At 43.1% G+C, this 14,793-nt stretch overlaps 1 protein-coding gene across 8 annotated transcripts in view; it reads right to left on the reverse strand.

Annotated features, from left to right (window-relative positions):
- LOC137334765 (ELKS/Rab6-interacting/CAST family member 1-like) overlaps positions 1-14,793 on the reverse strand; it is a 1,087,823-nt gene that overhangs the window by 752,470 nt on the left and 320,560 nt on the right. For all 8 annotated transcript variants that reach the window (XM_067999707.1, XM_067999706.1, XM_067999704.1 and 5 more), the window contains one exon: positions 4,830-5,023. In XM_067999707.1, the coding sequence (XP_067855808.1) occupies positions 4,830-5,023 (194 nt within the window). The remainder of the gene's footprint in view (positions 1-4,829; positions 5,024-14,793) is intronic.

The following is a 14,793-nucleotide window of genomic DNA, read 5'->3' on the forward strand; positions in this document are numbered from 1 at the left end:
ATCTTCACAACCTAAAGTGAGGAGGGCGAATGGGGCTTCAAATACAGATTTTATTGTAGTTACAATTTTCAGTTGAGGCCTTCAATATGATCTTGTTACGCAATCAAACTTCCAAGTATTGTTGAACTTGATGACATATGGTAAAGAATTGAAATGCAAGAGAAACTAATCCCGACATCCTTCCATAACATTGCACGCAGTATCATATCAGTCATGCAACCTCAGCCAACAGATGTTTTGAGCTTTTTCACTCAACTCAAATGGATAATACTTCATTCATTTTACAAGCTACAAAAATTATTTCAGCTGACGTTTCTTTTTATTCATACTGTGAACATCTAGGCCATAAAATCATCCACTGCTGAAAAGACATGATCATATAAATAAAAACTCTATCACGCAGCTGTTTTAAAAGAGATCAGTTTTAGCTGTTGTTGTCCAAGGTAAAGTGCCAATAATCATTATTCTTGCAAAAGAAAATCTTATTTCATGCAAATTAAGACCAATTCAAGGGCACTGAAAGTAAGCAACTCAAATTCAAGCAACCATTCACAAAATGTTTGTGAACAGTTCAAAAAATGTTGGTGAACATGAAAATTATGATGGGGTTGCTTGCCAAACCAGTATTTAATATGTTTGAACTGAGCCTGCTGAAAGATATATTATATATTTAAAAAGTCTGATGGGTTCCAAACACTGGAGTAAGTTTTTTTTTTATTCGTTCATTGGATATGGGCGTCGTTGGCAAGGACAGGATTTATTTCCCATCCCTAATTGCCCTTGAGAAGGTGGAGGTAAGCCGCCTTCTTGAACTGCTGCAGTCCATGTGGTGAAGGTTCTCCCACAGCGCTGCTAGGTAGGGAGTTCCAGGTTTTTGACCCAGCAACGATGAAAGAACAGCGATGTATTTCCAAGTCAGGATGTAGTGTGACTTGGAGGGGAACGTGCAGGTGGTGGTGTTCCCATGCGCCTGCTGCCCTTATCCTTCTAGGTAGTAGAGGTCACGGGTTTGTGAGGTGCTGTGAAGAAGTCTTGGCGAGTTGCTGCAGTGCATCTTGTAGATGGTACACACTGCAGCCATGGTGCGCCGGTGGTGGAGGGAGTGAATGTTTAGGGTGGTGGATGGGGTGCAATCAAGCGGGCTGCTTTGTCCTGGATGGTGTCGAGCTTCTTGAGAGCTGTTGGAGCTGCACTCATCCAGGCAAGTGGAGAGTATTCCATCACACTCCTGACTTGTGCCTTGTAGATGGTGGAAAGGCTTTGGGGAGTCAGGAGGTGAGTCACTCACTGCAGAATACCCAGCTTCTGACCTGTTCTTGTAGCCGCAGTATTTATGTGGTTGGTCCAGTTAAGTTTCTGGTCAATGGTGACCTCCAGAACGTTGATGGTGGGGGATTTGGCGATGGTAATGCCGTTGAATGTCAAGGGGAGGTGGAGATGCAGAATCCCTCTTGTCGTCATACAGAACAGAACGGACTATTGCAAAGAAGCATACCGACAACTGGACAACCAGGAACACTACAGACGGTTACCCGCAGATCCGATCAAAGAATACACCCACCAGCTCAACAAACTGATCAAGACCTTCGATCCAGACCTTCAAAGCATCCTATGCACTCTCATCCCACGCACTCCCCGCGTGGGAGACTTCTACTGCCTCCCAAAGATACACAAAGCCAACACATCCGGACGTCCTATCGTATCAGGGAACGGAACCCTGTGTGAGAACCTCTCTGGATACATCGAGGGCATCCTGAAACCCATCGTACAGGGAGCTCCCAGCTTCTGTCGCGACACTACAGACTTCCTACAAAAACTCAGCACCCATGGACCAGTTGAACCAGGAACACTTCTCACCATGATGGACGTCTCGGCACTCAACACCAGTATCCCCCACGATGACGGCATCGCTGCGACAACATCAATACTCAACACCAACAACAGCCAATCTCCGGACGCCATCCTACAACTCATCCGCTTCATCCTGGATCACAATGTCTTCACCTTCGATAACCAGTTCTTTACCCAAACACATGGAACAGCCATGGGGACCAAATTTGCACCCCAATACGCCAACATTTTCATGCACAAGTTCGAGCACGACTTCTTCACTGCACAGGACCTCCAACCAACACTATACACCAGATACATCGACGACATTTTCTTTCTATGGACCCACGGCGAGGAATCACTAAAGAGACTACACGATAACATCAACAAGTTCCATCCCACCATCAAGCTCACCATGGACTACTCCTCAGGATCAGTTTCTTTCTTGGACACACGAATCTCCATCAAAGACGGGCACCTCAGTACCTCACTCTACCGCAAGCCCACAGACAACCTCACGATGCTCCACTTTTCCAGCTTCCACCCTAACCACGTCAAAGAGGCCATCCCCTATGGACAGGCCCTGCGAATACACAGGGTCTGCTCAGACGAGGAGGAACGCGATGGACACCTACAGACGCTGAAAGACGCCCTAGTAAGAACGGGATATGACGCTTGACTCATCGATCGACAGTTCCGACGGGCCACAGCGAAAAATCGCATAGGCCTCCTCAGGAGACCAACACGGGACGCAACCAACAGAGTACCCTTCGTCGTCCAGTACTTCCCCGGAGCGGAGAAACTACGCCATGTTCTCCGCAGCCTTCAACATGTCATCAATGACAACGAACACCTCGCTATGGCCATCCCCACACCTCCACTACTCGCCTTTAAACAGCCACCCAACCTCAAACAGACCATCGTTCGCAGCAAATTACCCAGCTTTCAGGAGAACAGCGTCCACGACACCACACAACCCTGCCACGGCAACCTCTGCAAGACATGCCAGATCATCGACACAGATACCACCATCACACAAGAGGACACCACCCACCAGGTACATGGTTCATACTCCTGTGACTCGGCCAACGTTGTCTACCTCATACGTTGCAGGTAAGGATGACCCAGAGCATGGTACAATGGCGAGACCATGCAGACACTGCGACAACGGATGAACGGACACCGCGCAACAATCGCCAGACAGGAGGGTTCCCTCCCAGTCGGGGAACACTTCAGCAGTCAGGGACATTCAGCCACCGACCTTCGGGTAAGCGTACTCCAAGGCGGCCTTCGAGACACACGACAACGCAAAATCGTCGAGCAGAAATTGATAGCCAAGTTCCGCACCCATGAGGACGGCCTCAACCGGGATCTTGGGTTCATGTCACGCTACACGTTACCCCACCAGCAAACAAATGTTATCTGTTTTTAATACAACGGGTCATTTGCTGTCTTTTCGATGTTTCTGCCTCTCTCTCTTTTTTTTTTGGTGGTTTGTATATTCGGAGACCTTGTAGGTAACACCTGTCTGTCTGCACACTGATTGCCTTGGCAACGGGCAGTTGAATACACTGTCTGTAATCACCAAGTATTGTTCTGTGATTTATAAATGCGAAGGGTTCGAGGATTTCATTTCCACATTCACCTGAGGAAGGAGGAAGCCTCCGAAAGCTTGTGAATTTCAAATAAAATTGCTGGACTATAACTTGGTGTTGTAAAATTGTTTACAATTGTTGGAGATGGTCATTGCCTGGTACTTGTCCGGCGCGAATGTTACTTGCCACTTATCAGCCCAAGCCTGGATGTTGTCCAGGTCTTGCTGCATGCGGGCAAGAACTGCTTCATTATCTGAGGGGTTGAGAATGGAACTGAACACTGTGCAATCATCAGCGAACATCCCCATTTCTGACCTTATGATGGAGGAAAGGCCATTGATGAAGCTGAAGATGGTTGGGCCTAGGACACTGCCGTGCGGAACTTCTCAGCAATGTCCTGGGGCTGAGATGATTGGCCTCCAACAACCACTACCATGTTCCTTTGTGCTAGGTATGACTCCAGCCACTGGAGAGTTACAGTATTTACAGCATATTTTTAAAAAATGTTAATGAGTGAAATTATGTTTTTAAGTTCACGGATATATGTAAGAATGTAGATTTTTTTTTACATTATTCTAATACAGAACAAAAACAGAAAAACTAATATAGCAGAATTGATTTAAACGGTGTTCTCGCAAATCCTGTCTTTTTCCCCTCAATGACGCTGATAACATTGGAGAAGATGAATTTCAGGACCGAAGACATTGTGCTGTAAGGATAAGTACCTTTACATTATTAAATAAATAAGCAAGTCGGATAATATGCAGCTAAAAGGTTTGTTAGGATTAAAACACAATGGCTTTTAAAACATAGGCTTTTGATCACAGCATGGGGGAGTGTAAGAAAGGGAATTACTGCAATATAAAAAGGGCAACAGGTTACTGTTGCCATAGAGCATACATCAAAGGTTTGTACAACAAAGCTATAGCTCAGGAAAAGCAATGATGGGAAGCAACAGTATGATATGACAAGACATAAGGTCCTCATCCCTGTTTAGCAATCTGTTCGAAGAACTGGGGGTCATAAAACACCTGATAGTGTTGCATCCAGCAGGAATTAGATCATAAAAGAAAACGGTATAAAAACATGCTATGTTTAAACTCAGTAGGAGCTTTTGCCGACCTTCAAAACCAGGTGACTTGAATAGGCTTAGATAGTCCAGTCTTACGATTTGTCCCTACAAGTTCCCTGCACACAAGGGGCTAAATGCGTACTATTCTGTATGAAGAGTTAAAAGATGAACGTTTTGAAGCAAGAATAAATGAAGTTAATTCTCAGGCATATTACTGTCTCTAGCTTTATGAAACTAACTTTATAAAAGGGTAACGAAGGAATTATCCCAACAATATAAAGCACAATTAGCAGAGAAATATTTTTATTTTTTTCTAGAAGAAAATCACTTACTTCTCCAATTCTGCTATCCTTTTATCTTTGTCATTCTTTTCATTTTCCATTTCCTTTAAGATCTCAAGCAGTCTGTCCACTTCTGCTTGGGCTTTCTTAGCCTCATCCCGATATTGTGCCATCACCTTCTCCAATTGCTGGATACGGTCATTGAGGTCTGTACTGGCTTGTGCTTCAGTTGTAGCCTGAAGAGTCTGAAAGTAAAATTAAACAAGTCGTCAGATAAATCTTTTCAATGGATTTCATGCAATAAGAGTAAATATTATGACTACAATTTGTGAGCAATCTTAAAGTCTTTCTAAATCTTAATTCAGCGCCAGGTTCTTTGGACTCATTTGTTTTATATTTGAATACTGGATGTCTCTCTTTTATGCATGAATGACTGTTAACTTGCAGAAGGTGCCCTTCACCTCCCTATTGTATAGTTCACATTTGTCTTTTTTTTACATTCAGGATGCTGAATCATTTGTAGAGGCAATTTTACCAGTCTGACTCTTTGCCCCATCAAATTGTTCTTATTTTTTAATCTGAAAATAGTGATAGCAAATAGCTAAACTTTTCAATTACAAAATTCTGTACTGTCTTCTATTCCCTTTTTTTAAAAATTCATTCTTGGGATGTGGGTGTCGCTGGCAAGGCCAGCAGTTGTTGCCCATCCTTAATTGTCCTTGAGAAGTTGGTGATGAGCCGCTTTCTTGAACCGCTGCAGTCTGAAGGTTCTCCCACAGTGCTGTTAGGTGGGGAGTTCCAGGATTTTGACCCAGTGACGATGAAGGAACGGCAATATATTTCCAAGTCGGGATGTTGTGTGACTTGGAGGGGAAGGTGCAGGTGGTGTTGTTCCCATGTGCCTGCTGCCCTTGTCCGTCTAGGTGGTAAAGGTCGTGGGTTTGTGAGGTGCTGTCGAAGAAGTCTTGGCGAGTTGCTGCAGTGCATCTTGTAGATGCTACACACTGCAGCCACAATGCGTTGGTCGTGGATGGGGTGACGATCAAGTGGGCTGCTTTGTCCTGGATGGTGTCGAGCTTCTTGAGTGTTGTTGGAACTGCACTCAACCAGGCAAGTGGAAAGTATTCCATCACACTCCTGACTAGTGCCTTGTGGATGATGGAAAGGCTTTGGGGAGTCAGGAGGTGAGTCACTTGCTGCAGAATGCTCTTGTAGCCACAGTATTTATGTGACAGGTCCAGTTAAGTTTCTGGTCAATGGTGACCCTCAGGATGTTGATGGTGGGGGATTCAGCAATGGTAATGCCGTTGAACGTCAAGGAGAGGTGGATAGATTCTCTCTTGTTGGAGATGGTCATTGCCTGGCACGAATGTTACTTGCCTCAGCCCAAGTCTAGATGTTGTCCAGGTCTTGCTGCTTGCAGGCACGGACTGCTTAATTATCTGAGTGGTTGCGAATGGAACTGAATGCTGTGAAATCATCAGCGAACATCCCCACTTCTGACCATATGATGGAGGGAAGGTCGTCGATGAAGCAGCTGAAGATGGTTGGGCGTAGGACACTGCCCTGAGGAACTCCTGCAGCAATGTCCTGGGGCTGAGATGATTGGCCTCCAACAACCATTACCATTTTCCTTTGTGCTAGGTATGACTCGAGCCACTGGAGAGTTTTTCCCGTTTCCCATTGACTTCAATTTTACTAGGGCTCCTTGGTGTCACATTCGGTCAAATGCTGTCTTGATGTCAAGGGCAATCACTCTCACCTCACCTCTGGAATTCAGCTCTTTTGTCCATGTTTGGACCAAGGCTGTAATGAGGTCTGGAGCCGAGTGGTCCTGGCGGAACCCAAACTGAGCAGGTTATTGGTGACTAAGTGCTGCTTGATGGAAGGTGTCGACGACACCTTCCATCACTTTGCTGATGATTGAGAGTAGACTGACAGGGCGGTAATTGGCTGGATTGGATTTGTCCTGATTTTTGTGGACAGAACATACCTGGGCAATTTTCCGCATCGTCGGGTAGTGTTGTAGCTGTACTGGAACAGCTTGGCTCGAGCCGCGGCTAGTTCTAGAGCACTGTCTTCAGCATTACAGCCGGGATGTTGTCGGGGCCCATAGCGTTTACTGTATCCAGTGCACTCAGCCGTTTCTTGATATCAGGTGGAGACTTGGCTGAAGACTGGCTTCTGTGAAGGTGGGGTTCTCGGGAGGAGACAGAGATGGAACACCCACTTGGCACTTCTGGCTGAAGATGGTTGCAAACGCTTCAGCCTTGCCTTTTGCACTCACATGGCTGGGCTCTGCCATCATTGAGGATGGGGATGTTCACGGAGCTTCCTCCTCCCGTTAGCTGTTTAACTGTCCACCACCATTCACGACTGGATGTGGCAGGACTGCAGAGCTTGGATCTGATCCGTTGGTCATGGGATCACTTAGTTCTGTCTATAGCATGCTGCTTCTGCTGTTTAGCATGCAGTTAGTCCCGTGTTGTAGTTTCACCAGTTTGGCACTTACTTAGATCTATAAAAGGAACACATCTTATTTTATCTATACTGAGTTCCTAAAGTGATCCAGTGCCAGACTGCATCTTTTTCAATTGAAAAACCGAAGTGACTGGCTGATGCCTTGAGTACACGACACTGTCAATTTTGAAAAGAGTAAAATAAACAGCTGAGGTAAATCAGGAAGTAGTGATGCAGAGATGTTATGCTTGGGTTTTAAAAGCTTGAAGATTCCGATGAACGAAAGGCTGAGAGGAAAATGAGACTGAGGAAGGTAAGGGGTTTCACAGTTTTGAGGTTATATGAAAGAAAGAGTTGGACTAGGAGACAAAAAAGCAAACTGAGCTGTTAGCAAGGAGATGGCAGGGGAGAGGAACGAGGGGGAAGCATCAGCATAGAAAGGTTGTTGTCATAGGGGATTCTATGATCAGGAGGATAGATAGCGTCCTCCGCAGATAGTCAGATCAGAAAGGTGAATGGGTGGCTGAAAGAGTAGTGTGCAAAAGAGCGGTTCCATTTCATGGGACGCTGACACCAGTACTGGGATAGAAAGGAGCTGCATAGCTGGGACGGACTCCACTTGAACCAGAATGGGACCAGAGTCCTAGCAGAAAGAATAAATAGGGCATTAGATCAGGTTTTAAACTAGCAAGATTGGGGGAAGGAAATGGTAGCAATAACAAAAGATTAAAGAAACAGGAGATGAGTGTAAAGGTCAGACCAAGGAAAGGAATAAAGATACCATAAATGGTCAAGAACAAATACAATTATAAAACAGAAGCATAAAAGGACTGTTAAAAATTAAGTAAAAGACGAATTAAACTGTCCGTACAACAATGTACACAGTGTCGAAAATAAAACAGGGGAACTGGAGGCAATAATCCGTAGTGAGGAAGTAGATGTAGTAGGAATAACTGAAATATGGCTACATGAAGAACAGGACTAGCAACTAAATATTGCAGATTATAACATAATCAGAAAGGATAGTGAAGGAAGGGGGGTGGAGTAGCTGTACTAATTAGAGAGTAACAGAATGGCAGTCGAAAAAAGGGACATAACTAACTGAAGAATAGAAACAGAATCCATATGGATTGAAATAAAAGATAAGGGATCGATCACACTAATAGTGGTATCCTACAGACCACCTAATAATGGAAAGGTGGTGGAGAAAGAAACATGTAAGCAAATATGTGAATTGAGTAAAGGACGTAGAATAATAACCATGGTAGATTTTAACGATCCTCAAATAAACTGACAAAAAGAGGTAGGTAAAGGGGTACAGGGAATGGAGTTTTTACAATGTGTGCAGGACTCCTTTCTTACCCAGTATGTGAAAAGCCCAACAAGAGAGGAAGCAATGAAGGCCTTCAGGTTGGATCTAGTAATGCGGAATGAACCAGAACAAATAAGAGAAGTAAGCATAGGGAAACATCTGGGCAACAGCAATCACAACATAATATGGCAAAGAGAAACTACGAAATTCAGTTATAAAGGAATATAAAAATAAATAGTGAAGTATTCTACAGACACATAGTAACAAAAGAAAAAAATCAGGATAGGGATAGGGCCACTAAGGGATACACATGATAAACTCACAAGTAATGACAGCGAAATGACAAAAATATTAAATAATTACTCTGCCTCAGTATTTACCAGGGAGACTAACATGGTGGGCACTACATTAGAAGAAGCGATCAAAAAAGATATAAAGACATTTAAAATAGACAGGGGAGAGATAATAATTGATAAACCAATCAAACTTAGAGAGGATAAAACCACTGGTCCGGATGGATTGCATCCGTGCATATTAAAAAAAGTTAGGGAGGAGATAGCAGAGGCACTATTACATATATATAAAAAAGCATTAGAATAGGGAACCGTGCCAATGTGATTCCTATATTTAAAAAGGGGTAGGGAACAAGTCTAAGGAGCTATGGATCAATTAGCGTAACATCGGTGGTAGGAAAGATAACGGAAACGTTACTCAAAGATGTAACAGAAAAACATTCAGAAACCGAAAATATAATAACGAATAGTCAGCATGAATTTCAAAAGGGAAGGTCATGCTTGACCAACCTTATTGAATTCTTTGAAGAAGTAACAGAAAGGGTGGACAAGGGTAATGCAATAGATGTAATATATTTAGATTTTCAAAAGGCCTTCAATAAGGTACCGCTCATGATTAAGGTCAGAGCGTGTGGAGTCAGGGGACAAGTGGCAGAATGGATAGCAAATCGGCTACAAAACAGAAAACAGGGAGTATGGATTAAGGGTAGTTACTCAGATTTACAAAAGGTGGGGAGTGGTGTACCACAAGGATCGGTGATGGGGCCACCGTTGTTCGCCATCTACATACGATTTGGACTTAGGAATCGAAAGAGCATTATCAAAATTTGCAGATGATACCAAATTGGGGGATACAGTTAATACTGAGGACGACTGCGACAAAATACAGGAAGACATTAATCAACTTGCAGAATGGGCGTGTAATTGGCAAATGAATTTCAATATAAGTGTGAGGTGGTACATTTTGGTAGGAAGAATAAGGAGGCCACATATTCTTTGGAAAGTAAGAGTCTAAATGGGGTAGAGGAGCAGAGGGATCTGGGGGTACAAATACACAAATCACTAAAAGTAGCAATGCAGGTTAATAAGGCCATAAAAAAAACAAAGCACTTGATTTCAGGAGGGATACAATTGAAAAGTAGGGAAGTTATGTCAAAATTGTATACAATCTTGGTTAGACCACACTTGGAGTACTATGAACAGTTCTGGTCTCCATAATATATTATAAAAAGGAGTTACTGGAGATGGTGCAATAAAAGATTTACTAGGATGATACCAGAACTGAGAGGCTATACCTATCAGGAAAGATTGAACAGGCTGGGGCTCTTTTCTCCAGAAATGAGAAGACTGAGGGGTGACCTGATAGAGGTCTTTTAAGATTTATGGAAGGGTTTGATGGGTTGACACAGAGAAGATGTTTTCACTTACGGGGAAGACCAGGACTAGGGGCCATAAATATAAGGTAGTCGCTAATAAATCCAATAGGGAATTCAGGAGAAACTTCTTTACCCAGAGTGGTTAGAATGTGGAACTTGCTACTACAAGGAGTAGTTGAGGCGACTAGCATAGAGGCATTTAAGGGGAAGCTCGATAAACACACGAGGGAGAAAGTAATAGAAGTGTATATTGATGGGGTTAGATGAAGAAGGATGGGAGGAGGCTCACGTGGAGCATAAACACTGGCACGGGCCGAATGGCCTGTTTCTGTGCTGTACATTCTGTGTAATTCTATGTAAGATGTGGAAATTACATTTGAGATCAGAGGAGATAGTGGGAACAAGAATTTCAATAGATCAAGAATGAAGTCAACAGAAACAAAAAGTGGTAGTTGCTGGTTAGACTTGTTGAATCGTGAAGAAACTGTCAGAATAATTCAAGCAAACAAGAACTCACTGCCCCATTGAAAACATGGATATCATCAAGATATATTAACTCCATCAATGCACTTCAGAAAGTTACAGTGAAGGAAGTTGGTGAATGTAAAGTACCTGCAGCTAAAGAGTGGATCGGGTTGGATAACAATTGGAGTAGATCATTGAGTGGGAGAGAGAATAGAGTTTGGAGAACCGCTGAGGTAACAGGAAAAGAATCGAAGATGAAACATCAAAGGCAGCACCTCAGGTTGATAAGGTTACAAATAAAGCTATACCTCGTGGTTTTATCATGAGGTATAGAATATAAAATCCGGCACAGGCACGATGGGCTAAATGGCCTCCTTCTGTGCCGTAAATTTCTATGATTCTATGATAAAAGCCAAATGGTAACAATGAGTCTATAGGAAACTTTAATAAGATCGCGCTTAGATACCGTGTGCAGTATTGGGCTCAACACTATAGGAAGGATATTGAGGCTTAGAAAGAGCACAAATGCAGATTCACTAGGATGCTGCCTTGTATGGAGAAATAAATTTTGGTATAATTTCTGTTTAAGTGTGATTCAGGAAATTCTGGGCTAGTATAATGGTTCCAGACATTAACAAAAGACTGTCTCCACAGATTAGGGTTCAGCTGAAGAAAATTACATAATGGTGCCCTCTACTTCAAAAGGGACATGCAGCAAACATCCACCACAGGGACATGACTGCGAGTTGCATTTAAGATCATCACAGCCCTCAATTTTTAAGTCTTTGTCTCCTTCATGGCGATCACAGGAGACATCAAACAGGTGATTGTTGCATTCTTAAGTAGGGCCAACAGTTTCATCTCCTTTCCCAAAGGTAGCATGACAGGACTACCAAATTTCATAACACTGCTAGCTTCCCAAAATACAGGGTCATTGATGGCAGCCAAGTGGCAGACTTGTCCCGAAGCCTAAATGAACATAAAGGGTTCTGTTCAGTAAACGTACAGCTGGTTAATGATCATGAACACCATATTGTGCAGGCCAATGCAATCAATTAAGTACTTTTCAATCGTAGTCACTGTTGTAGTGTAGGAAACGCGACAGCCAATTTGCGCACAGCAAGGGCCCACAAACAGCAATCATAGCATCGTAGAAAATAGGAGCAAGAGTACGCCATTCGGCCCTTCAGGCCTGCTCCGCCATTCAAAATGATCGTGGCTGATCATCTAACTCAGTACCCTGTTCCCGCTTTTTCCCCATATCCCTTGATCCCTTTAGCATTAAGAAATATATCTATCTCCTTCTGTGGTAGAGAATTCCACAGGTTCACCACCCTCTGAGTGAAGAAATTTCTCCTCATCTCGGTTCTAAATGGCATACCATGTATCCTGAGACTGTGACCCCTGGTTATGGATTCCCCAGCCATCGGGAACATCCTCCCTGCATTTAGTCTGTCTAGTCCTGTTAGAATTTTATATGTCTCGATGAGATCACCTCTCATTCTTCTAAACTCTAGTGAATATAGGCCTAGCCGACCCAATCTCTCCTCATACGTCAGTCCTGCCATCCCAGGAATCAGTCTGGTAAACCTTTGTTGCACTCCCTCCATGGCAAGGACATCCTTCCTCAGATAAGGAGATCAAAACTACACACAATACTCCAGATGTGGTCTCACCAAGGCCCTGTACAACTGCTATAAGACATCCCTGTTCCTGTACTCAAATCCTCTTGCAATGAATGCCAACGTACCATTCGCCTTCCTATCTGCTTGCTGCACCTGAATGCTCGCTTTCAGCGACTGGTGTACAACGACACCCAAGTCTCGTTGCACCTCCCCTTTTCCAAATCTATCACCATTCAGATAATCTGCCTTTCTGTTTTTACAACCAAAATGGATAACCTCACATTTATCCACATTATACTACATCTACCATGTTCTTGCCCACTCACCCAACTTGTCTAAATCACATTGGAGCCTCTTTGCATCCTCCTCACAGCTCACATTCCACGCCAGCTTTGTGTCGTCTGCAAACTTGGAAATGTTACATTCAGTTACCTCATCCAAATCATTGATATATATTGTGAATAGCTGGGGCCCAAGCACTGATCCCTGCGGTACCCCACTAGTCACTGCCTGCCACCCGGAAAAAGAACCGTTCATTCCTACTCTCTGTTTCCTGTCTGTCAACCAATTCTCAATCCATGCCAGTATATTCCCCCCAATCCCTTTAATTTTGCACACTAACCTCTCTTGTGGGACCTTATCAAAAGCCTTCTGAAAATCCAAGTACACCACATCCACTGGTTCTCCCCTATCTATTCTACTAGTTACATACTCAAAAAATTCCAGTTGATTTGTTAAGCATGATTTCCCTTTCATAAACCCATGCTGACTTTGTCCAATCCCGTTAATGCCTTCCAAGTTATCACATCCTTTATAATAGATTCTAGCATTTTCCCCACTACTGATGTTAGGCTAAAAGGTCTGTAAATTCCCTGTTTTTTCTCTCCCTCCTTTTTTAAATAGTGGGGTTACATTTGCCACCCTCCAATTTGTATGAACCGTTCCAGTGTCTACAGAATTTTGGAAGATGACCACCAATGCATCCACTATTTCCAGGGCCACTTCCTTTAGTACTCGGGGATGTGGATTATCAGGCCCTGGGGATTTGTCAGCCTTTAGCCCCATTAATTTCCCTAGCACTATTTTTTTTACTAATACTGATTTCCTTCAGTTCCTGCCTCTCACTAGACCCTTGGTTCCCTAACATTTCCAGGAGTTTATTTGTGTCCTCCTTTGTGAAGACAGAACCAAAGTATGTATTTAATTGTTCTGCCATTTCTTTGTTCCCCATTATAATTTCCCCCATTTCTGACTGTAAGGGACCTACATGTGTCTTCACTAATCTTTTTCTCTTGACATATTTATAGAAGCTTTTACAGTCAGTTTTTATGTTCCCTGCTAGTTTACTCTCATACTCTATTTTTCCCCTCTTAATCAATCTCTTTGTTCTCCTTTGCTGAATTCAATGAGATAATGATCAAATAATTTGTTTTGGTGATGTTTGTTGAGGGCTAAATATTTGCCAGGACACCAGGGAGAACTCCCCTGCTCTTCTTCAAATAGTGTCATAAATGAATATGGCTGAATAGGCCTACCAGCTAGCACCTTTTTTATATGGGCATCAAGCAAGTCAGCTGCCCTGACTGCACCATTGAGGCTATCAGTTAATTAACTTTATCAGGTGCACAGGCTCTCAGCACCAAATGCATAATGCCATGCCAAAAGAAACATTTGACCACCAAATAATTGAGCCATTCAGTCCAAAGCTCATCTACAGTATCTAAATATGACCTACTAAGTCTGTGAACCATGTGGAATGGGTCAGAACAAATATCTTCTGTGACGACTCACTTTGAGAGCCTCCGATCTAGCCTCTTCATCATCTTATTTTTGATTGCACTGGAATAAATGAATTCCCATTGAGAAATTCATCTCCCCAGTTCAGAAATTTACTTTCTCAAATACTCACAAAATCCGTCAGTCGGGGAAGTTCCAGAGAGGAACCAACTATAAGTCACTGTGTAGATAAAACATCTGCTAACTTCAGTGAGACAATCCAAAATGGCCTCTTCCCTTTAGCATCTACCGGCTCATACCACCACTAATAGTGGAAGTTGTCTGGGAGATCATGTTAGAGGTGGAAATTGGTGAAAATGGAGCGTGAATATTGGCCAAGCGCCCGTACCTCCATTTACATATGCTGAGAAGGACTCTGAGCAGACAAATATACCGACTGGCATCTTACTGGTGAAAAATGTTAGTAGCCATTTTTTGGGTGAGATTGTGGCAAAAAACGACACCACCCCATTTTGCTTAAATTTTGCACCTTGAAAACATGCAGCTTTTCACAGGGAAATTTCAGCCAATATCACCAAACACTTTGTCGTCTTGTTGATAACAAATAAATAGACTAATCAAGTGTCTTACTGCTGCACGACAGTTGGTGATACAAAGATGGTGGAAGACTGATAGACTCTGATTTTAAATAGTCACTTTAAATAGATTCAATAGAACAAACTTCATCTAAAATAGTCAGTGAAAAAA

This window comes from Heptranchias perlo, chromosome 18 (assembly GCF_035084215.1).
Source record: "Heptranchias perlo isolate sHepPer1 chromosome 18, sHepPer1.hap1, whole genome shotgun sequence".
NCBI classification, from domain to species: domain Eukaryota; kingdom Metazoa; phylum Chordata; class Chondrichthyes; order Hexanchiformes; family Hexanchidae; genus Heptranchias; species Heptranchias perlo.